This window comes from Micromesistius poutassou (genome assembly GCF_964030765.1).
Source record: "Micromesistius poutassou genome assembly, chromosome: 11".
NCBI lineage: Eukaryota > Metazoa > Chordata > Actinopteri > Gadiformes > Gadidae > Micromesistius > Micromesistius poutassou.
The window spans coordinates 6,928,650-6,952,042 of record NC_140281.1 but is presented as its reverse complement, the minus strand read 5'-3'; the positions used below and the strand labels follow the sequence as shown (position 1 = coordinate 6,952,042).

At 45.4% G+C, this 23,393-nt stretch overlaps 1 protein-coding gene across 1 annotated transcript; it reads right to left on the bottom strand.

Moving 5' to 3' along the window:
* Nucleotides 1-2,979: 2,979 nt before the first annotated feature.
* Nucleotides 2,980-15,876, bottom strand: inhbaa (inhibin subunit beta Aa; the record flags this gene model as incomplete). Its single annotated transcript, XM_084474868.1, has 2 exons — nucleotides 2,980-3,785; nucleotides 15,504-15,876. The coding sequence occupies 2 exons, from the start codon at nucleotides 15,874-15,876 to the stop codon at nucleotides 2,980-2,982; spliced, it is 1,179 nt and encodes a 392-aa protein (XP_084330994.1).
* Nucleotides 15,877-23,393: the final 7,517 nt, after the last annotated feature.

The following is a 23,393-nucleotide window of genomic DNA, read 5'->3' as shown; positions in this document are numbered from 1 at the left end:
TTACAGGCACACATACACACACGCGCCACTAGCTTAAAATAGCATTAGCAGAAGGAAAAAAAGAGGGGGGAAAGAAAGAAGGAGTGAAAAGAGGGGGAACAATGTAGAGAGAGGTATGACGAGAGAGAGAAGGATGAGAAAAAGTGTAAATTGTGAACAGACAGTAGAAGATGTGAGAAGCAGACTCGGTTCAACTCTAAGATTTAGACGAGCAATGACACAACTGGCAAGTCATATTCTTGGTGTACATCCGTTTAACTTTAATGGTGACGCAGAAGATCAAAAAAAATACTGTAAAATAAATTAGATAAAAAAAACGTAGCCACAAGCACATTTTCATTTGTACAACAAAGCAATGTAACATACTGGTTTCTTTTTTTCCATGTATACAGAATAAAAAATATACTTTTTATCCATTGTTCACTTGTTCAGTGTCAAGAGTTATTTATTTTTTGGATCTTTTATAATTTCAATGAAAAAGAATTGGAACAAACACAACCACATATTTCTTCTGTACAACTCTTTGCTTGTATTTGAGGATCGTTTTTTTCTGAATCTGCAACATTTTTTTTCACCTCACATCAGACACAGCATGGAACAGGTACTCTATGAGTCTCTAGGGAAAGGTTTACACACTGCAGGTTAAGGAGGGAATGGTACAGTTTGTATCTAGGCTTGGCTTTGTGCAAAGAATGGACAGACAGACAGACAGACATAAAGGACCCCACCGTCCTTTCGACACCCATACAAACACAATAACAACAACTGGGACGTCATTGAAAGGGATGATTGGTTTGCGCATATTCGCCGTCATTTTCAGCAATCTTTATTGAAAAATACAATACATCTCTGAGCCTCACTGCTCTCGGTGCTCTGGAACTATGGGAGGTGGAGTTCATTGTAGGAATGAAGGGAAGTATGTTTTACAGTTGATACAATTGGGGAAACATGGAACTAATTAAGAACTACAAAAATGGAATCGTCCTCTTAAGGAAAGGGAATAGGATAGTCTTCATATAGTAAGGGATATTGTTGATTATGAAGATTATAAAACTGACATGTGAGGTTAATTAACTTGCCACAGTATTTTTCTTTCAAACTTGTGCTCTTTGGCGTTCTATGGTAAACCAAATCATAGATTCTAATCAATGACTTGTTTTGTTGTTTCATTGTCGTTTTAAAGCCCCTGAAACATGTCTGCTGTTGGCTCGTGGAACATTTTGTTTTCCTTTTCAATATTCTCTTAATAGACGCCCATGAGTGCCTTTAATTATCTTCTTAATCAAAAGCCATGCATTTAAAACAGACAAGGGAATTTTTATTAAGTGATTTCATGCAGTTTTTGTCATACAACCAGGCCTTGTGATGTAACTTGACAGTGCATGATAACAAGTCAAAAGGTGTCTAACACTACTGTTTGCTGCCTTTGCTTATGAGCAAAACATTTCAGGACAGCCATTTTCATTGGAATTTTGGCTTAAATCTGAGTTTACATTTTAGGCATTTTGCCGCCAATCTCATCCAGAATGACTTGCAGTTCATTGTCTTTGCATTGGGTAATGGTTTTGCTCAAGGACATTTTGACCTGGCGCATTGGCAGCCTAGAGCTGGGATTGACTCTCCAGCCTCCTCTTCACCTTTCACCTCCCGTCTGTGTTCTGTGATCCTGTGATCCTGTCTGTCTGCAGCTAGTCTTTACATAGTGTCACTATAGTGCAAAAATAAACAAAACGTATCTAACGTTTCTTTACAAAATCAAACAAACATATGTAACCAAAATGAAATATTATTATTATTATTATTATTAACAGCAATAACATTATTATTATACTTACAATAATGATAAAAAAAACAACAACAAAAGAACAATAATGATAACATAAAGAAGTGTTTGGTACCAGCAGCTGGGCCAACTTGTTTCTTTCAAGTATCTCTCAACCCACACACACACACACACACACACACACACACACACACACACACACACACACACACACACGCACACACATATACACATACACAAACACACACAAAGTTACTTCTGAATAATTGTCAAAGAGTCTTTCTCTGGGTTTTTTACGTGATAAAAAATAAGTAAACAATCAACATATGGCACTGATACGAATCGTAAAACAAATGCATCTTACACCAATGTGAAACACAAGAAGCTCTCAAAGACTCAAAACAAGTTGCATAGTTTAGATTGTTAGGTCTTCTTCGTTTGTTCTCTCTCCTCTCTCTCTCTCTCTCTCTCTCTCTCTCTCTCTCTCTCTCTCTCTCTCTCTCTCTTGTTCCCTGTCCCACTAACATTTGTCGGGGGGGAAAGAGGGACAGGACTCCCGCTGCATCATAAATAAGCATCTTGCCTCCCTCCCTCTGTTTGTAACAAAAATATATTAGATATTCTTTTTTTTTCAATATTGTTTTTCTTTTTTTTCTTTCTGAAAGTGCTGTAGAGACTCTCTTTCCCTCCCTCTTCATCTCTCTCTCTCACTCTATATCTCTCAGTCTCTCTCCCTGCTGGACCTCATTTTCCCCTTTATGCTGGATTGATGGATGATTGGTCGAATGGATGGACGGACGGACGGACGGACGGACGAACGGACTGAGGGACAGATGATGGATGGAGAGACGGTTAGGGTTAGGAAGAACCACAAGAATGATGAACAAGAGTCTCTCCTGGCTCTTCTCCTCACCCCCTTTCTGCCGCCTCCTTGGTTTGTGTGCTTGTGTTTTCTTTTACATTTCGGGTCATCCTCTCATTCTCTTGGGTTTAAAAGTCTGTCTAGCAACACTTCTCTCTCTCTGCCTCGCTCTGCCACTTTACTCTTCAGCCCTCTGCAGTCCACTTCAAATGGAGCCCGGCTGCCCAGTGGGGTGCGGGATGTGGGCGGGTGGTGGGGCATGGGTGGGGGGAAGGTTGGGGTTTGGGGTGGGGGGGTCTGGCTTTTGGGGGGGGGGGGGGAGAAGTCGCCATTCTTACGAGCAGCCGCACTCCTCCACAATCATGTTCTGGATGTCCTTCTTGACGATCTTCTGCTCCTCGTTGTAGTAGAGCATGGACATGGGCCGCAGGCGCGTGGGCACGCAGCAGGAGCGCATGCTCTGGAAGGGGCTGTAGCCCCGCATGCGGTAGTGGTTGATCACCGTGGAGTGGAAGGACAGCGAGGAGCCCGTGATGCTGGCCACGTGCGACGGACACTCGCCCTCGCAGTAGTTGGCGTGGTAGCCGGGCGGCGCGATGATCCAGTCGTTCCAGCCGATGTCCTTGAAGTTGACGTAGAACTGCCGCTTGCAGCACACGCGCACCTTGCCGTCGCACTCCAGCCCCCGGCGCCGCCGCCGCCGGGGCTCGCCGTCGCCGCCCGGCCGCACGACCGCCATCAGGAAGGGCCGGTGGGACTGCTCCCGCTGGGAGGCCCGGCCGGACACCAGCACGGTGGTGGCGCCCACGCCGGCGCACTGCGGGCAGGACACGCGGATGCTGAGCGGGGCGGCCGTCTCGCTGGCCTCCAGGAGGGCCTGCACCGCCCCCGACACGGGGAAGGTGTGCCAGCCGCTGCGCCGGGTGTCCACCGTCTTCTGGGCCAGCAGGACGTCGCCCTGGGCCTGGGAGGGGGCCCCCGCCGCCGCCGCCTGCTGCTGGATCAGCCGGATGGTGACCTTGGCGCGGTTGCGGTTGTTCTTGGCCAGGCGGAGGAAGAGCCAAACGTTGGCCTGCTCCACCAGGGAGGGCTCGCCTCCTTCCCTGGACAGCATGAAGTTGATCACACCTTGGGAGTCCCCTGGGAGGGGAGAGGTGGAGAGAGAGAGGGAGAGAGAGAGAGAGAGATGTCCGTGTTATCCTGACATCCTGATTTTGATGCATCAGGAAACGACACACATACAACATTACATCCCGTTAGGACACAGTTCTAGTCGAGACGAAGACACTATGAACATCTTGAAATCCTGTTGACTTGTACACAGATATATATGAATGTGCATGTACATACTCTATCACAAGCACAAACAAACACACACACACACACACACGATGTGGCTGTGAGTCAGCCACACACATAAGAAATAGTCCTGTACTAGCACACATGTCATTATTTTACCCTCTTTCTCAAACACACACGCACACACACACACACACACACACACACACACACACACACACACACACACACACACACACACATATACACACACACAGTCACACACACATACATACATACATACACATAGGTGCCATGGATCACACAGAAATAGAAATATATATATAATAGAAATATTAACATCTGCCATCACTCACTGTTAGCCTGAACACAGACATACACAGCGCTACAATTATGGGATTGGTGGGATTCTTCTTGTATCTAGTTGAAGAAACGTTCTCTCTCTCTCTCCCTTTCTCATCTTTTTATCATCACACACACACAAATAAACACACACACACACACACACACACACACACACACACACACAAACAAACAAACACACAAACACACACATAGACAAACACACACACACACACACACACACACACACAAACACACACAAACGCATGCACAGGCCTATAGTTTAGAAGGTTTCTCAGAACTGTAAGAGTCAAGGCAGCATTGTAATCATGGGCTTGAGTCCCCCTCTGGCACTGTTATGTAACCCTCTTCCTGTAAATCACCTTATACCCTCCAGTCCTCTCTCCCCCTCTGCTTCCTCTGTCAGTATTCAGTATTCAGTCAGTAGTATCTGTCTGTCTGAGTGTCCCTTTTTCTCTCTCTATTTCACTCGTTTCCTCCCTGTTCGCAGCCTATCACGCTCTCTCTCTCTCTCTCTCTCTCTCTCTCTCTCTCTCTCTCTCTCTCTCATCATTTCAATGTCTCTCGCCCAGTGTTTGACCTGGCCGTCCATGGCCTACAGTAGTGGGAGCAGGCTAGTCATTATGGCTGTAATGACAGACCGTAATGGCCGCCGCTGTGAGTTGTGAGCTATATTTACTGAACTCAGGGCTCCGCTCCTCAAGCCTCAATATGAGCGGCCTTTATGGGTATTATGTATTCAGAGTGTATAGTTTATACATTTTACATAGAATTATGTAAAAAAAAAAGTATTAAGCGGTACCTGTTCAGTTCAATGTACGTATTTGAATCCCATATTCGGGGTCATTGACCAGAGCGAAAGCTGAATATAAATATATCACTGGTATTGAAATTTGAAGAAAAACATTGCCAAAGCTTTTCAATGAGAGCGACACATTGTTTCGCATTGCGTGTCAGACCATACTCCCTCCTCTCTCTCTCTCTCTCTGGCTTCTCTCCCAACCTCTCGAAACCTTCTGTTAACAGATCTCTCTCTCTCCATCTCACACTCTATCTCTAGCTCTCTCTTTAATCCCCACTATTTACAGTGTTGATCTTTACAAACTGGTGGCTCAATAGCCTATAAACCCTGATTTCTGGCCTACCTCTTCCACACACGCAGAGTTTGTACCACTGAGTTTGTGTGTATGGAAATGGAAAGCCACCACACACACAACCCAACACACTATTTAAAACTGATTGTGTCGAGACAAGTCCTGTGTCTCGTGACACATGACGTTTTGGATGTCAGATCCATCTGATGTCCAAAATGACAACAGAAATGTCAAATTTCACCCGCCTTCTTACTTACACTTAGTTTCAGTAAAACTCAAAGTTGAGATGGAGCTCATCAAAAGGCAGTCAGCAACATGGTGGGTCTGAACAGCGCCATGTTGGACGTGAAGAGCTCTCTGCAGCATGTGAGGATGGTCATCGGTCAAACGGTCTTGTTTGGACCAGAGCCCTTCTGATAGAAGAGGTGCTGACTAAACTACAACTCCCCACTCGTGCCAATATCTGACCGCAGTTCCCTTCCAGGACGTATTTAAACACAAATGCTGATTCTGTGATGAATTGGCTTTAAAATAGAACAGCTGGAGTTTGTGTTTCTTTCTTCTACGCCGCTGCTGTAGGATTGAGACATTTGTTCTTCTTTTGTCTATATTGGACTTGTAGAGCACTTTCACCGCTTCCCTCTTAAAAGGTTTGTTTTAGAAGAGGTTGTTTTCAGTCCACTGGTGTACAGAGGAAACAATGTGCGTCATTACTGGGAGCCAGGGCTAGCTAAACCATAGCAGAATGGCTAGTCATGTGGTTCGTCATGTAGATGCCATGAAGTAAAGGGGGTGGTCTGTAGTTTAAGAAAGGCTGGAGACTATGGCGGTTTGTTTAACTGGTGTTATTCGTTGTTAAACACACCCAGTAGAGTAAAAAGGATGAGTTCTAAAGGAGAACTCCGGCGATTTTTAACCCCATTATTGTTTTCCTGAGGGTCACCCAATGTTGAGGGAAGCTAAAAATCTGACGACGAGACATGTAACACGAATTGGTTCCTTAAGAGACACCGCCGTGCTCGTTTAACTCAAATAGTTTGGCGAAACTGTATAAACTTTGCGTTTTTGCATGTAAACACTCACCGCAGATTACCCTGTGGACATATCCAGAAAGCCCTTTTACTAGCCGATAGCAAAACGGATCCGTGCGGATGCACAGTCACTGGCTAGTTGCTGGGAGCCATTCTGCTCGTGTTACATGTCTTGAGATGGTTTTCTGAATGTGTTTAGAAGCCCAAAAGCGGATAAAGAGCTTGCCCCCATAGGTTAGCGTTATAGATATTACGTAGCGCCGGCAGCCAGTGCAGATCTCTGGCTAAGTCGAATCAACTTTCGTCTGGTTTTTAGCTTGCCTCAACATGGGGTGACCCTCAGGAAAACAATAGTGGGTTAAAAATCGGCAGCATTCTCCTTTAATGAGGGTGTAGACTCCTTTGTTCCCATCTTTTACCGAAGACTAAGCCGACAATATTTGCCACATACATACGGTATATACTAAGTAACTACTGTGTGTGCGCGTGTGTGTGTGTGTGTGTGTGTGTGTGTGTGTGTGTGTGTGTGTGCGTGTGTGTGTGTGCGTGTGTGCGTGTGTGTGTGTGTGTGTGTGTGTGTGTGCGTGTCTATGTGTGTGTGTGTGTGTGTGTGTGTGTGTGTGTGTGTGTGTGTGTTTGTGTGTGTGTGTGTATGTGTTTCTGGTTCTATTCTCTTGGCCCTGTTTGACTTGTCTTCTAAAATGACTCCAGAGCAATAGCCTTGATGACAATGAGCGCGACAGAGACACAGAGAGACACAGAGAGACACACAGAGACACAGAGAGAGAGAGAAAGGGGCTGATGACAGAAAGAGAGAGAGAGAGTGAGAGAGAGAGAGAGAGAGAGAGAGAGAGAGAGAGAGAGACGGAGATAAAACAGCCTGTGTGTTGTGTTGTATCATCATTATCAAAAGGGTTCGGCGTGTAGTCTGATGTCAAGGGCCACCTGTGCCAAGAGAGAAAAGGCAGAGAGAGAGAAAGAAAGACTTTGATTTATCACAGATAAATTAAAGTCAAAGGGTGTCGAAGTTTACACAGCTGTCCCTCTCGCTCTCTCTTTTTTCCCTGCATGTCCTCTGTCGTCTCTTCCTCTGAAAAGATAATTCCTTCTCTCCCCATCCCCTCTTGCTACAGTACACAGAGGTGGATAACATACACACATTCCTGCGGCCCTCTCAAGCAACTGTCCCACCCAACAGCCCCGCCCGCCCCCACCCCAACCATCTCCCCCATTTCCTTTATTCAACACTGTGGTGGAGGCACAGCAAAGGTCAGAGGGACTGATAAAAGACAGAGAATCAGAATATATGTGTTCTCTTTCTCTCTCTCTCTCTCTCTCTCTCTCTCTCTCTCTCTCTCTCTCTCTCTCTCTCTCTCTCTCTCTCTCTCTCTCTCTCTCTCTATATATATATATATATCACACTCTATCTCTCGCTCTCTCTCTTTTTGTCCGGCACGTCTCTCACTCCGTGACAAAGGTAGGGGTCATGTGAAGGCTGCTGTTGACAGGTGTGATGTCTCCTAATGTCTGTAGTTACCAACTTCCTGTCTGTTCCAAACACAGCTTCCTGTCCCAGCTGTTTCTAATGATTGGCCCGCTAATCTACAGCCTTATCAGTCTTACGGAGCCAACCCAAAAACCCTCACCCTGTGTGTGTGTGTGTGTGTATGTGCACACGTGTGTATATGTGTGTGTGCACTTAAACATGTGTGGATTTGTGTTGGTCTTTCTTCCTTCTTTTATTTTAAAGATAAATGATCCGTCCCTTTTCCCTGTCTCCCTCCCTTCTCCTTTTCTTCTCATTTGTTTCTTCCGTGTGTTTACCTTAGGGATTACTTAGCTCTCCATCGCTCTGTGGTGACACAGACACACACATCGCCCGCACGCAACACAAACACAGACCTACTGTCTTGATTTCCTAGATGCACACAAATATCTAAGACGCACACACAAAGTCATCAAGCAAAAATAACTAAAACTCATTTACCGTCCAGAGTTTATAACAGATTTAATCTCATGGTAACATTGCCGGGAAGTTGGTTCCATACTCTCTCTCTCTCTCTCTCTCTCTCTCTCTCTTTCTTTCTCTCTGTCTCTCTTTCTCGCTCTTTTTATCTTTTTTCTCTCCCTCTGTCTCTCTTTTTCTCTCTCTCTCTCTCTTTAGTCTCTCTCTGTATTTCTGTTTCACTCTCTTTATCTCTCTTTCTCTCTCAGTGTATCTCTATGTCTCTCTCTCTCTCATCGCTATGTCTCTCTTCCCAGCACATTTTCAGAGCAGGCTCTGGTCGGACTCTAAAGCTGGATGAGGGATGAGGGCGAGGTCTGGTCTCCATCATATCTTCTGCCCTGCAGTGCTGGCAGCAGTATGAGTGAGCGGCCGTGTGTTTGTAAACAGCACTCAGAACTTCCAAGCTCTCTTCATGCTTGGGAGACGGTCAGAGTCTGGGGGCGGGCGTCCCAAGTAGGGGGAAAATTACAAATATGAAACAAAATATGTGCAACGCCAACGCCCCCCAAGACATCAAGATGCTTGAACCATCCTGTTTTGACGTTTGGAGTTTAGAGAACGCTATAAGCTTGTTCATTATAAGGGAACCACACAATTTTTCCATAGGAATGCAGTAGTAGAGTGCGGCACTACTGTGGGAGGCTCCAAAGAGACAGGAGGGGAGGATATGGTGTATAGTGGCTAGGGTGTTCCGATCTTAGTATCGGAAAGGTACTGGGTTCAATCCCCAATGTCTGCAGCCTAACCTGAAGGCATCCCTGAGCAAGATGCACCTAGCATTGGAAGTCACTTTGAATATAACAATCAAACATCACCACGGCAGGTGCGCTCTCGCTCTCTCTCTCGCGCACACACACGTACACAATCACTCCAACTTCTCCAACTCCAAGGCTGCTTCACTAAGACCACAACCAACCACAAGGCCTACATAACCATGCATGTATGCTGAACAGTGTGCGAATGAAGGGGGAGCAGGGGGAGCTACAACTCCCCTAGTGGTGACATGAGCTCCCCTGGAAACATGGTTTGTGAAATTTTGGGGGAGCTCTAAAATATTTATATGATAGCAAAATAAATGCTATTTTGGGCATGTTTTCTTCTCAAATGTGTAAAATAAGTTAAATAAAATTATATTTTGAGTTTATGATTCATGAAAAAACGTAGCCTAATGCTTGTCATTACCGCGCTAGAGCCGCTCCAAGCGTGGCCTGCAGCCCCACTACCCACTCACACAAGCTTGTTTAGTTACATGCTTTAAAGTCACCTGTGCGCCTGTAGTGTATGTGCCGTTGCGTCTCTCCAGGCGGTGAGAGGGTTGTGTTGTGTTATAGCTGTATTATTAATAATAATGGCATATTGTCCATGGTTAGGCTGCCGCTGTAGGCTGGCTGCTCTTATTGCGTGTGTTCGGCTCTGTGTACAGCCCTAATATACATGGGCTACAGCCCGTGTGAAACAATGTAAGTTATTGAGTTGAGTAATTTGAAGTTGATTTAATTAAACAGTCAAATGTTACTTTGGTGGTCTGTGGATTATTTTTTGTCATGTGGATTGAAGTTTGCGTAGCCCATAAATGCTCGGGAAATCTGTTGAAATGAAATGAACCTGATCCATTGGTTAAGGGCCACCATATATAGATAAATGGCATCACCCGTGTGCAACAAATTTTCTCATTATAATAGGCCTATGTCTGCTCTGTTGTAGTAGGCTATTAATGCAATGACCAGCAGTTATACAGCGTTAGTAATTAATTCAGGCATAGGACGGTGTGCAGTACTTATTATTGTTAAGGTGTGCATATAAAAACTTTCCCCCAAAATATTTCATACACAGGACTGGCTGGCTCTGCTTAGTAAAAAATAGAACATATTTGTGAATAAATGTTTTGAATTATGAATACTGGACATGGTGAGCTTAAAAACATTTAAGTTTGTTTAAATGTTTTAAGAATGTTAAGAATTTTGTTTTAATTATTTTTGGACAAAATTTGAGACTTTCAGTGGTCTCATGGATAAATCGGGGGTTGAGCCCCCCCCCGGACCCCCCCCCCCCTCCCCCTTTTTCACACACTGGGTATAACTCTCACTACCGGTATATAGCCCAGCCCTAGCATGCACAACACTATATGGAAATATCAACAAATTGGCAACCCCTGCGCAACACGCCTGCAAAACCCCTGCACCCCTAACCCTTCATTTTAATTTCTCACCAGAAAAAAAAATGAACTGAACTTTGAACTAGTTCAAAATTGAAATGGTGAATTATGAACGTGAACAGTTCACTTTGAACATGTGTGAACTGAACTTTGAACTAGTTCATGAAAAGTGTGAACTTGCACAACACTGGAAATGGAACATGTAAGACTAGTTAACTAATTATTAAAAGTCAACCAAACAGGACTTCTGGACCAGGGTATATCTTTGGACAGTTCCACGCCACACAGTGAGAGTCCAAATCAATAACCTACACTTGCGAAAAAAGGATAGCGATTACATTTAATACTGATCCCTCATTGAGTTACCATGGGACACACACACACAGGCACACACACACACACACACACACACACACACACACACACAAACATGAATGAATGTGATAAGGAGATATGCTGACTCGTGTTTAGTCTCTAACGGGCCCCCCTGTAGCCATGACAACAACACTGAAACTGTTCTCAGAACCCCAGCCAGATCACCTGGGACGCTCCTACCACCCACCGCCACCTTTTAAAATGTTGGACTGGGATGGGGTTAATTATCTCTCAATAGAAGGGACAATGGAGATGTACCACTTTGATCCTCCTCAGGAAAGACCAGACTGTCAGGTCCACTTTGACACTTCAGTGGTCCCACAGACAACATGGGCTTTGTTGGGGAGGGCCTTAGCACTGGGTTGTGTCTCAATCAAGACTAACCAAAAAGTTGTGTTATCGCCAACCAGAGCTCCCGCAGTGGGAATCGGACCTCTAGCCGAGGACGCCGTAACTGCCAAGATCAGAGTTAAACACAGGGAGATGGAGAAAATGAGAAAATTGGGAAATGCGTTGCTTAAGGGCACAAAGATAAGTGAGTCACATGGAGTGGTTTTAATCCAACACGTTACAGTAGTAGTAGTCAGTAGTGAGGATGTGAACACAGAAGATGCATGAAGGTGTGCTTTCCTGGGGCTTTCAGGGTTTCAGGGGTTCCCATCCCTCCGCCCACCCACACCAGCGGGGGGTCAGGCCTGGTTCCGGCCACTGGCCCAGAATAGACCGGGCCGGTGTGGGTGAGACCACAACATTGTATTCTCCAATGAAAGAGACGGGCGATGCCACGGCAGGGTGGGCCGGGGTGACTGCTGGAGGACACGATAGGGAGGGCATGGAATGCCACTAATGATGTGTTCAATTGAGCTCAATTAATGGTCCTCTGACAGGAAGTGGAAGAAAGAAAGAGAGACAAATAGGAGGAGGGAGAGAGACATGGGTGCAGAGTGCATCAACATGTCAGAAATAAGTATAATGCTTAAATGATTGCTCATCACTTGGCTTACTGGCTTAGTGGCTGGCTTGCAGCCTGGCCCCTTGATTTTCTAGCTAGCCTTTTGCTTTCCTGACTGGCCAGCTGTCTGATTGCTGGCACATCAACAGGTTCAGGCACTGTTTGTTGTTCAACTGGGAAAGTGTTTAATAGATGTTTATGTATGTAATTAGCTACATACCAAATGATTCAGTAGCAGTGCATAGCATTTGGTTAGCATGCTAGTTTCTCAAGCAAATACAGTGTGCACCTATGGGAGTCTCAGGTGTAATGAGTTATCTAACCGGTCACCTAGGGAGTCATTTGAAATGTTATTATAAGTCAACAATTAATCAATTATAAGTCTATTTCTAAATCTAAATTATTTACATAATGACAATCCCATTTAGATGAAGTGAGGGAAATAGAGGACAGCAGGAAAGAGTGATATGCTCAAACTGAAGCGCGAGTGTTCTTTGAATGATCAAAAGAGGAACAGCTGTTGCGTTTTTGGATTAAGATTTGAAATATCTCCATCTGTCTTGTTTTTGTAAAATGTGTTGCTATTTAAAATAATTTGTTCACTGCATTGTGGAACATTGTGGATATTATTAAAAACCATGAAAACCAGTGGGCTGACTTAAACGCATTTTGGGAATGAAATATGAATCAAGACCGATGGACTGGTGTCTGTGAATACATTATTAGATCTGATGAATAATCCAACATGTCTGTACTAAATCACTGTTACTGTTAAGATCACCCGGTTTCACCTTCTCCACTGCTGAACAGGAGCCTCTGAATCGGGCGAGAAAAATGTTTCAGTTGGCTACCACAGTGACTGTCCACCACGCACTAACTACACAACCTAACTACACAACCTAACTACACAACTCAGGCCTGCAGGCCGCACTCCATCCCCTGCTGTTTTCTATCTATCTCTACTTAGTGTCTGTTATATTCTCGCTTTGCCACACTTTTTTTTATCGTGGAACTCTTTCTCTCCTTTTTGAGGTTTTCTTTCACTCATCCTGTCTGGGGACGTATCTTTCTTACACTACTTTGACAACTTCAAGTGGAAACACAATTTTCTTAGAGTTCCTTTAACATTGCTCTGTAAATCTCACGACTCACATGAACAAAATGGAACAGCAACACTAGTAACAACACAAATCCCATCTATTCGCAAAAGACAGCAGTGGAATTTAACTTAGGATACTTGGGATAACTTTTCAGTTGTGGGAGAGAGATACTTAAATTAAAACGTTTGGATGTCAGGCTGGTATGTTTTGAAAGGAGTGGTCAAGGTTTGGGCTTCACATACTGTAGCCACTAGGGGCGCCAATAAACAGCCAAATAACCCTCTTGGCACAAAATCCAAGAGGTCTTGTTAATTAAATATGGAGTCCAAAATGATACTTATAAACAACATATAAACTGTAGTCTGGTGTAAAACCACCTGGATAATTAGCAGAGCAGTAACCTGTAATGGCTCTTGGGGAGTGGTTCAAGCCCCTATCTGTACCTTGTAGAACACATACTAAGGATTGTATTAAGGCAATTTTTTTCCATCAGAGAATGACTCCCCAGTGCTAGGGGCACTAAGACAAGGGTTGGGGGTTTGATTCCCTGAGTGACCTTGGGGTAAACAATGGCAATAACAAATCAAGGCCTAAATGTTGCATCACACATTTCATAGGGTTATGATATACTGCATATATTGATTATGATTGCCATCACAAGCAGAGTCACATATAACGTTATCTCCACTTTCCCTCTGCATGATGAAGACATTGCTCAGAATTGAATGGCCAGAACTACAGTATATATTAGTTCATACGATATGTCATTATCTACTTCTGTTTCAACTAAACCTGAAGGCTAAAGTGTCCTTCAACCGACAGCCAAGAACCTGGCCCTGCAGGGGGGTTTTGGGCTCACTGCCCTTGAGCAAATGTACCAGACCATTCCCCTGTGACCTCTGAATCCCTGTGTGGAGGGTGATCAGGGGAATGTTATGGGACTGTCTCATTAGCTCTGATCTTCTGCTGTGATCCAGTGTGAGTCATGCTGTGTTCAGGCTCACAAAGGGGAAACATTGGAGAGAGTGATGATCCCTATAATAGGATGATTTACATTGGCCTAGCACACACACACACACACACACACACACACACACACACACACACACACACACTCACACACACTCGTGTGCTCTCACACACAAGCACACACACACACACACACACACACACACACACACACACACACACACACACACACACACACACACACACACTCATGTGTACTCTCACACACTCACCTACACACACACACACACACACACACACACACACACACACACACACACTCATGGATGCACTTGATCATGCACATGTTATCAAAGTCCTGAGGATGGCTTGAATGTGTTCACAGAAACACATGCTGACACGCAGAGTGGTTGTGCTCTGAAGAAATCTAGTTCTCTCTCGCTGTCTCTCTCTCTTCCACCTCTCTCTCACTATCTTCTCTCCTCTTTCTTCATCTCCCTCTCGTTCTCCCCCTCTCTCTCCCTCTCTCTTTTTCTCACAGTGGAAAATAATTTAGGAATTTCTGCAGCCCTATTGCTGTAAGTACAGCTCTGACATAAGCATACACACATACAAACACACAAACTCACACAAACTCACACATTAACACACAAACACACACACACACACACACACACATACACACACGGAAACACAGACACAAACAGCCACGCACGCAATCTACAGGGATTTAAACAGACAATGATGCATTCTTTATAAACAGCAGGAGGTAATTAATAATTAGGTCTGCCTGTGTGTGTGTATGTGCTTATGTGTTTGCATACACCTGCTTAATTCCACCTGTATGATCAATTAGGCTAACCTACTGTTACTCTAGTGGTCTCACCCCCCCCCCCCACCCCACACACACACACACACACACACACACACACTCACACGCGACAAACAGACACACAAACAACCACAGAACACACAAATGACTCATCGAGGAATCAGAGACACTCATAGTGTTTTTTGTAACCTAGCTTTTATCACGTCTCAAACAACAGTACACACACACACACACACACACACACACACACACACACACACACACACACACACACACAGCTGATAGAAATGTGCACACTGTCTCGCCACTCACACAGATGGCAGGCAAGCAACATGCTCTGTCCTTTTTTCTCTCGAAGAAGAACACAAACACACACAAACACACACACACACACACACACATCCATGAATACATTTCAGGGCACGTTCGCACAAGCAGACAAACACAGACACATCAATAGACAATCACTGAGATACAAATACTGAAAATATACAGACACATATGGACACACACACACACACACACATGCACGCACGCACGCACACACACACACACACATGCACGCACTCACGCGCACACACACACACACACACACACACACACACACATAAACACACACACACACACACACACACACTCGCACACACCCCCACCCCCCAAGCAGCGGTGGCAGAACTCACCAGCCTCGGCGAAGGTGATAATCTCGGTGGTCTCCTGCGGCTCGCTGGAGTCCCCCTCTCCCCCTACTCCACCTCCTGCCGCCGCAGCTTCTCCACCTCTTCCTCCCTTGCCTCCTCCTCCTCCTCCTCCTCCTCCTCTCCTTTCCTCCTCCCCCTCGATCTGCACGCTGCCGTCGGCGGCCACGCGCCCCACGTGCAGCTTGCGCAGGGCGTTGAGGAGCGCGGCGCGCGGCACCGGCCGCGTGATGTTGGGCCGGTCCTGCAGGTGCAGCATGTTGAGGATGTGCCTCTTCACCGCCTCCACCACGTCCTGCTGCGCCTCCTCCATGGCCCCGCGCTCCTCCTCCTCCCCGCCGCCACCGGTCCTCCGCATCCTGGCTAGGATGCAAGACGGGCACTCCCCCTCCACCGCCCCCTCCTCCTCCTCCTCCTCCTCCTTTCCCACCACAACTGCAGCGGTGGCAGCTGCCGCCGCCGCCGCCGCCGCCGCCGCCGCCGCCGGCTGGTGGTGGTGGTAGTGGACGGCGTGCGAGCTCAGGGAGGTGGGCTGAGACGAGCCACAGCTCTGGGCGTAGAGGAGCAGCAGCACGCAGCTGAGCAGAGGCAAGACCCTGGACATGCTGGAGCGGGAAGCAGCTGCCGGCTGATTGGCTCGTCGGCTGATTGGTCGCTCTTGCCGATAGGCCAGATTGCTGATTGGCGTGTTCTTTGTTGAATGCTGCAAAAGTTTCAGTGAAGTGCCTCTGATGGACAGACGCTGAGATGTTGGTGAGAGACGATGCTAAGGGGAGTAGTAGGTCTGACCAAAACGCTTCTTAGTTCCCTTGTTCGAATCAGATTATTTTAAAATCGTCATCCACTGATGGAGGGATGTAAAAAAAACAAGTCTGTCTTTGTTCTTTTCCTCTTCCCTTTCCCCCGTGTATCTCACCTCTTGGCTGATATCTTGTGTCCCCTCTCCCTCTTTCTAGGTTTCCTGTGATCTTCTTGCCTCTGTTTTGATCTTCTTGCCTCTGTTTTTATCTTCTTGCCTCTGTTTTGCCCCCGTTTCACTTTTTTCTTCCAACTCTGTCCTCCAAGTTTTGGATGATAAAAGTTCACACAAAATGTATCAGCGGAAAAAAATAATCGGCCATCAAAAAACAAAACGCCCCGAAAAACCTAAGCTGAGAAACAGAGGACAAAATGAGTAATCCTTATCTGTTGTCAGGACAGATGGCCGTGGAGATGGAGGCGTCCGTGAAGGTCAGCCCGCTGAATGAAGACTGGAAGAACAAGGAGGAGAGCTCTCGCTCCCTGAAGAGACCCGCGCAGTTCTGCTCTCAACTCTGACCAGCACCACACAACCCCCAGAGTGGGAATGGATGTGTGTGCGTGCGCCGTGCGCTGGAAGAAGTGTGTGTATGTGTGTGTGTGTGTGTGAGCAGCCCAGCGCGGCAGTTGGACTAAGTTGTCCCAGATGAAGGGAGTTCCTCTCCTTCTTTCTTTCTTTCTTTCTTTTTCCCAGTCTGTGCCCTCACTCGCTCCAGCTATTTCTCTCTCTCTCTGCAGTTCTTTTTCTGCTCGCTTTTTTTTCTTTCTTTTTCTTTCTTCTAAATTCTCGTTCCTCTCACTGTCTCTCCTCTCCTGTCTTCCACTCTTGTCTGCACTTCTCTCCTCACTCCCTGGCAGGCTCCTACCATAATTATACCTCACTCCCTCCTCCCTCCCTCTCTCTCTCCTCCCCTCCAGTCCCCTCCCATCTTCCTCTCCCTTGTTTTTCGTGACTCATAGCAACTTTTACCTTCTCTCGCTCTCTCTCTCTCGCTCTCTCTCTCTCTCTCTCTCGCTCTCTCTTGCTTGATCCACCAGTCAATGTGGGATTCCTACCTATCTCCCGCTCCTCCCACACACACACACCAAAGGTGGGCCACACACGCACACACACACACACACACACACACACAGTCATGGTTGTCACTGTGACTCTGGGAAATACAGACATCAACAAATGTCGATGATTACATCGTGTCTGAGTGACAGCCTGAAGTCTGTCTCCTTTTACTCTCTCTCTCCCTCTCTCTCTCTCCATCCCTTCCCATTGGCCTGATTCATCTTATTCATTCCCTACCAGTCTGTGTGTCTGCCAGTCTACCATTCTCTCTGTCTGTCTTCCAAACTGGCCTTTTTCCTATCTCCTAACCTATGTCCCTCTGTCATTCTGTCTGTCTGCCTTTTAGTCAGTCATTCCATCCTCCTGTCTGACTGTCTTTCTGCCAACTCTCTACTTTTTCGTCAGTGTACTCACTGACCTGCGCCACAGTTTGTTCATTGGCTGACGTGGTGAAAGACTACATCTGAATGAACAAGCTTCAAGGTTTCTCCTCAACAATGATGGAATATTGTTAATTAGCAATGAAAGCATTTTGTTTCTTCATTTCTTTCTGTCTTTATTTCTCTTTGGCTTCTTTGTTAATTTTCCTCTCTTGCAATTTTCTCTCTCTGCCTCTCTCTTATTAACGCTTGCTGTATGTTAGGGCTAGTTGTACTTGTTGTATGTTGTACTTTTCCAACAAAAAAAAGTTGTGACGTGATGCTGAGAGACATGACTACAGGTAGGGCCTTGGATTCCCCTCCCCTACAGACATCTCCTGCTGGCTAACAGCTCTGCTTCAGTGAGCAAGAAAGGTTCAAATTACCCGAAAAAAACGTGTGTTGTCTATCGTTGTGATGGATTTTAATTGCTGATTATTCCATCAACCGTGTCCCCTCTCTCTCTCTCTCTCTCTCCATTTATCCATATTTTTAATGTGTTGAAAACGTTGTCATGTCTTGGAGAAAGAGAATCCCGACTACATTACGCACTGTGTACGGTACGTAGCTCTTCAGATCACAGACTGCCTTGTTTCCTGCTTTTCTTCAGACGTCTGGGATTCTCCCTGTCTATAATGACATCATCAGCGGAGCGAGAGTGACCGGATCCCATGATGTGTGTGTGTGTGTGTGTGTGTGTGTGTGTGTGTGTGTGTGTGTGTGTGTGTGTGTGTGTGTGTGTGTGTGTGTGTGTGTGTGTGTGTGTGTGTGTGTGTGTGTGTGTGTGTGTGTGTGTGACGCGCACCGATGTCAGCACGCGTAGCGTACACGCACAATGCAAGACTGAGGTGTGAAGTCATAGTTACTCTCCACCCTCACTCACCGCGTTTCCTTATATGACTTTAAACGTGATCCACGTGGAAAGTTATCTCCAGACTGGTACCCACCTGTGACTCAGTCCCGTCTACTGGTGCAACGCCGACGTTAGAGTCGCGCGCAAGTCGTGTGTTTTCAGCGCAAAATCGTTCCTACACGTTTTTTTACGATTCGGTTGGAAAAATACGTTTGCTGAAATCCGTGGGCTGGGAATATAATCAATTCGTCCAGTTCAAAACTAAAGCAAGGGTGGATCCCCTCCCCTCCGGTCGACTTTCGTGTTCAGCAATGAGACTGAAGATGACGCAAGAGCCCACCTGTAGACTCCGGTTGAATAAGTTATAGACTATATGTAATCAATACGGGCCTAACTTAACGGAAATAGCTTAGATGTGGTTATAAACGATGATGGGATATTGTTTTATTTGAGAGTTCATTGTCACAATGCGTAGAGCTGATACCCGAGTAATATTGCTTTACTCCGCCATCTTGTGGACATATTGTGTACTTTCAGCTCCCTAAATAATTGGAAAAACTATTGATTATTCAGCAGTTTTACGATGGTATGAGTATTTTCATTTATTGTGTTGTTGCATGTGGATATTGTTTTTCTCCGTCTCAACAGTAGGGCTAGAACCGAGTGTAAAGACTACAACCAGCCCCTCTTTATCAACAGTAGGGCTAGAACCGAGTGTAAAGACTACAACCAGCCCCTCTTTATCAACAGTAGGGCTAGAACCGAGTGTAAAGACTTTCCGGTCAACGAGCAATGAGTCATCTAACAGAAAACAAATGTTTAGGTTGTTTTAAGGACAGGTTTGTGAATGCCCGTAGCCAGCCATTCTGAAGCAGGCAGGGCGATTCTAAATGAGCCAAATATCCGAGACAGGACCAATAGTCAAAATTTCGGTGTCAACCACTCTTCATCAATATTTCACTATTTCATCAATTGTCCTTTAAATATACAAGCCATGGTGAGTGAACCAGCAGAAACATGTCTTGCTGTCTCGTTTCAACCAGACTAATTCGGGGCCATTCTTCTTAGTTATCTTATTTTTCAAACTAACAAACTAAACTTCACAGAGACAAAGTTTGTGGGTATTTCAGTCATATTATTTATCTGTGAGAATTGGCAAATCTTGAATGTATCCAAAAGATAAACAAATTATAGACCTCCAAAAGTCCCCGCACAAATTTATAAAACTGCCAAACATCGGCTTCATTCATTCATTCACAGTACTATACACAAAACAATATACATGTTTGTCCAGACATTGTGTCTGGATGGATCTAGATTAAACCTTCATGCACACATACAGGCACACACACACATACACACATACACACACATGGTTTAGCTCATTTAAACCATAGGGTGTTCAGTTTAGTCGTTGTTTTTGTTACATCTTGTTTTGAATCAGTGGTTTGTGTATATGGGTGTGCTGATATGCATGCGTGTGTTTGTGTGTATGTGCCTCAAGTTAGACATTTTCCAGAACTGGATGAATGACATCCAAAGGGTTTATGGGGATTCAGGAGCCCAGGAAAGTCACACACACACACACACACACACACACACACACACATGCACACCGACAAATTAACACACACAAAGGCACACACTCTGTCTGTCTGACTGTCTGTCTGTCTATCTATCTCTGTATATCTATTTTCATTGTAACTATCCATCAATCTTTTTGACTAGCAATCTTTCTTTCTTTCTTTCTTTCTATTTTTCTTTGTTTTTTTCTTCCTCTTAGTCATCTAAGTGATTGTTGATCTGAAAGAGGAGTTTAGTCAAAGGTTTCCACTTTCCCACCAGTAGTGACTGTCATTTTACAAATTATTTTGCCCCTAAAAACTTGTCCGCCCCTTCTCCGCCGATCGTGACTCGGCACAATCGGCTTCAGTGAGGTGGAAGTCATTTTCCTCTTTGTCTGTGTGTGCGTTGCTCCATTGTTGTCACCGTGTGGTGGTGTCACAATGGACCTTTTCACAATCCGACTTATAATCATCATCATCATCATCATCATCATCATCATCATCATCATCATCACCACCATCATCATCATCATCATCATCACCACCATCATCATCATCACCAACGGTCGAGTGGGTTGACCTCCTTCACTTTGCGTTGAGTTCTCCGAAATGAGAGAGAGGAGAGCAGGGGAAGAGGTGGAGCATGTGAACATCGGAGAGAGAGAGCAAGACAGATGCTGTGAGTGAGAGAGAGAGAGAAAATAGTTTCTTAAGAACTTACAGTATCGGAGCCATGTTGGGTAAGAGGCTGATGAAGAGCTGTGACCACAGCGTCACGGGCCAAACCTCCTCCTACAGGCTATCTAAACACAGCGAGTGATGGGGAAATAACAGTGAGGACCAGAGGAGAACCGAGAGAGGGAGAGATGTTTACCAAGATGGGTAGAGACAGGTCATTGTATGGCCTCGTCCTGGGAAAGTTTGACTTACCCAACCCCATCCTGACCATTACCACAATATGTCATATTACAGTGTAAACTGTGTATACGCATTTATGTTGATGTTATTTAACTGTATGTGCTTTCGTAATGACAATGCACATTTTCAATGCCAATTAAAACTGCGCGCAGTGATGAACGGGACCTCGCGCCGGCTTGCGGCCGCGTCACGTGCCGTCATAACATGTGTGCTGGCGAGATGTGCACATGTTAGGACCGCACGTGATGCGACCGCAAGCCGGCACGAGGTCCCGTTCATCACTGCGCGCAGTTTTAAAAAAGCGCAGTTTTAAAAAAAAATTTGCGCCGGCTTGCGGCCGCGTCACGTGCCGTCGTAACATGTGTGCTGGCAAGATGTGCACATGTTAGGTTCATCACAAAAAATTCGCGAATTTATGTAATCTGTAAAAAATTCGCGCATTTATGTAATCTGTAGAAGCAGAGGTGCCCTGTGGTGTCCTACTGATGTAAGACCACATTTAACTGAATTACATGTTCATTAACCCTACATCAATGATCCGATAAATTCCCTAGGAGGAGTTAGTTGAAATACAAGGCGAATTAAAACTGCGCGCAGTGATGAACGGGACCTCGCGCCGGCTTGCGGCCGCCGGTACGAGGTCCCGTTCATCACTGCGCGCAGTTTTAAAAAAAAATCGCGCCGGCTTGCGGCCGCGTCACGTGCCGTCGTAACATGTGTGCTGGCAAGATGTGCACATGTTAGGACCGCACGTGACGCAGCCGCAAGCCGGCACGAGGTCCCGTTCATCACTGCGCGCAGTTTTAAAAAAGCGCAGTTTTAAAAAAAATTCGCAAATTTATGTAATCTGTAGAAGCAGAGGTGCCCTGTGGTGTTTTACTGATTGTTTTGACATTAACATGTAAGACCACATTTAACTGAATTACATGTTCATTAACCCTACATCAATGATCCGATAAATTCCCTAGGAGGAGTTAGTTGAAATACAAGGCGACGGAATTCAAAAATGGCCAACTTTGACGGCATGCCACGGACACGCCCTTCAACGTACAATCACAAATAGCACGATTTTGGTTCAGCACCACTTCATGACTGTACTGACCAATTTTGAAGCAGATCCGATAAATTCCCTAGGAGGAGTTAGTTCAAATACAAGGCGACGGAATTAAAAAATGGCCAACTTTTGGCGACGGAATTCAAAAATGGCCAACTTTGCCGGCACGCCACGGACACGCCCTTCAACGTACAGTCACAAATAGCACGATTTTGGTTCAGCACCACTTCATGACTGTACTGACCAATTGTGAAGCAGATGCGATAAATTCCCTAGGAGGAGTTCGTTCAAATACAATGCGAAAAAGTGAAATTCCATTCAAAATGGCCAACTTTGACATCACGCCACGGCCACGCCCTTCAACGTACAGTCCCAAATAGCACGAATTTGGTTCAGCACCACTTCATGACTGTACTGACCAAATTTGAAGCAGATCCGATAAATTCCCTAGGAGGAGTTAGTTCAAATACAACGCGACGGAATTCAAAAATGGCCAACTTTGACGGCATGCCACGGACACGCCCTTCAACGTACAGTCACAAATAGCACGATTTTGGTTTAGCACCACTTCATGACTGTACTGACCAATTTTGAAGCAAATCCGATAAATTCCCTAGGAGGAGTTCATTCAAATACAAGGCAAAAAAGTGAAAAAAATTCAAAATGGCCGCCGAGAGTGAAAATGAAAAAATTAAAATTTCCGACTTCCGGTGGGGTTTGGAGCATGGGTCCAAGAGGCTTTTCTGTAGGGCATTGGACCTTATACGTGCCTACCAAGTTTCATACATATTGGTGAAACGTGGCGCAGGGGCTGGTTTTTAAAGTTCCTGTAGGGGGCGCTACACATATGAGAAACACGAATTTTGGTATGTGAGCTAGAGGCACCAGTTTACACGTGTCCTGTGAATTTCATATTCATAACTATTACGGTGTCCGCAGAGTGATCGACCCTCCTCTGGCGGCCATGTTGTTTTTTAAATCGACGTAATTTTTGGTGAGCAGTTAGAACTTTGGTACCTAACGGCCATTGAGTTGGTCCCGCTCAAATCAAACATTGCGTCTATGAACTGTGGCTATTTTAGTAACGGGCCACGCCCATTCCGATGGCACGCCCCATTTTAATTTTTTTTTACTTTATCTTGTTCAGAATTTGATTCTGAACAACTTTTGTATCTGGGTCAACATCATAGGAGTCAGATACAAAAGAG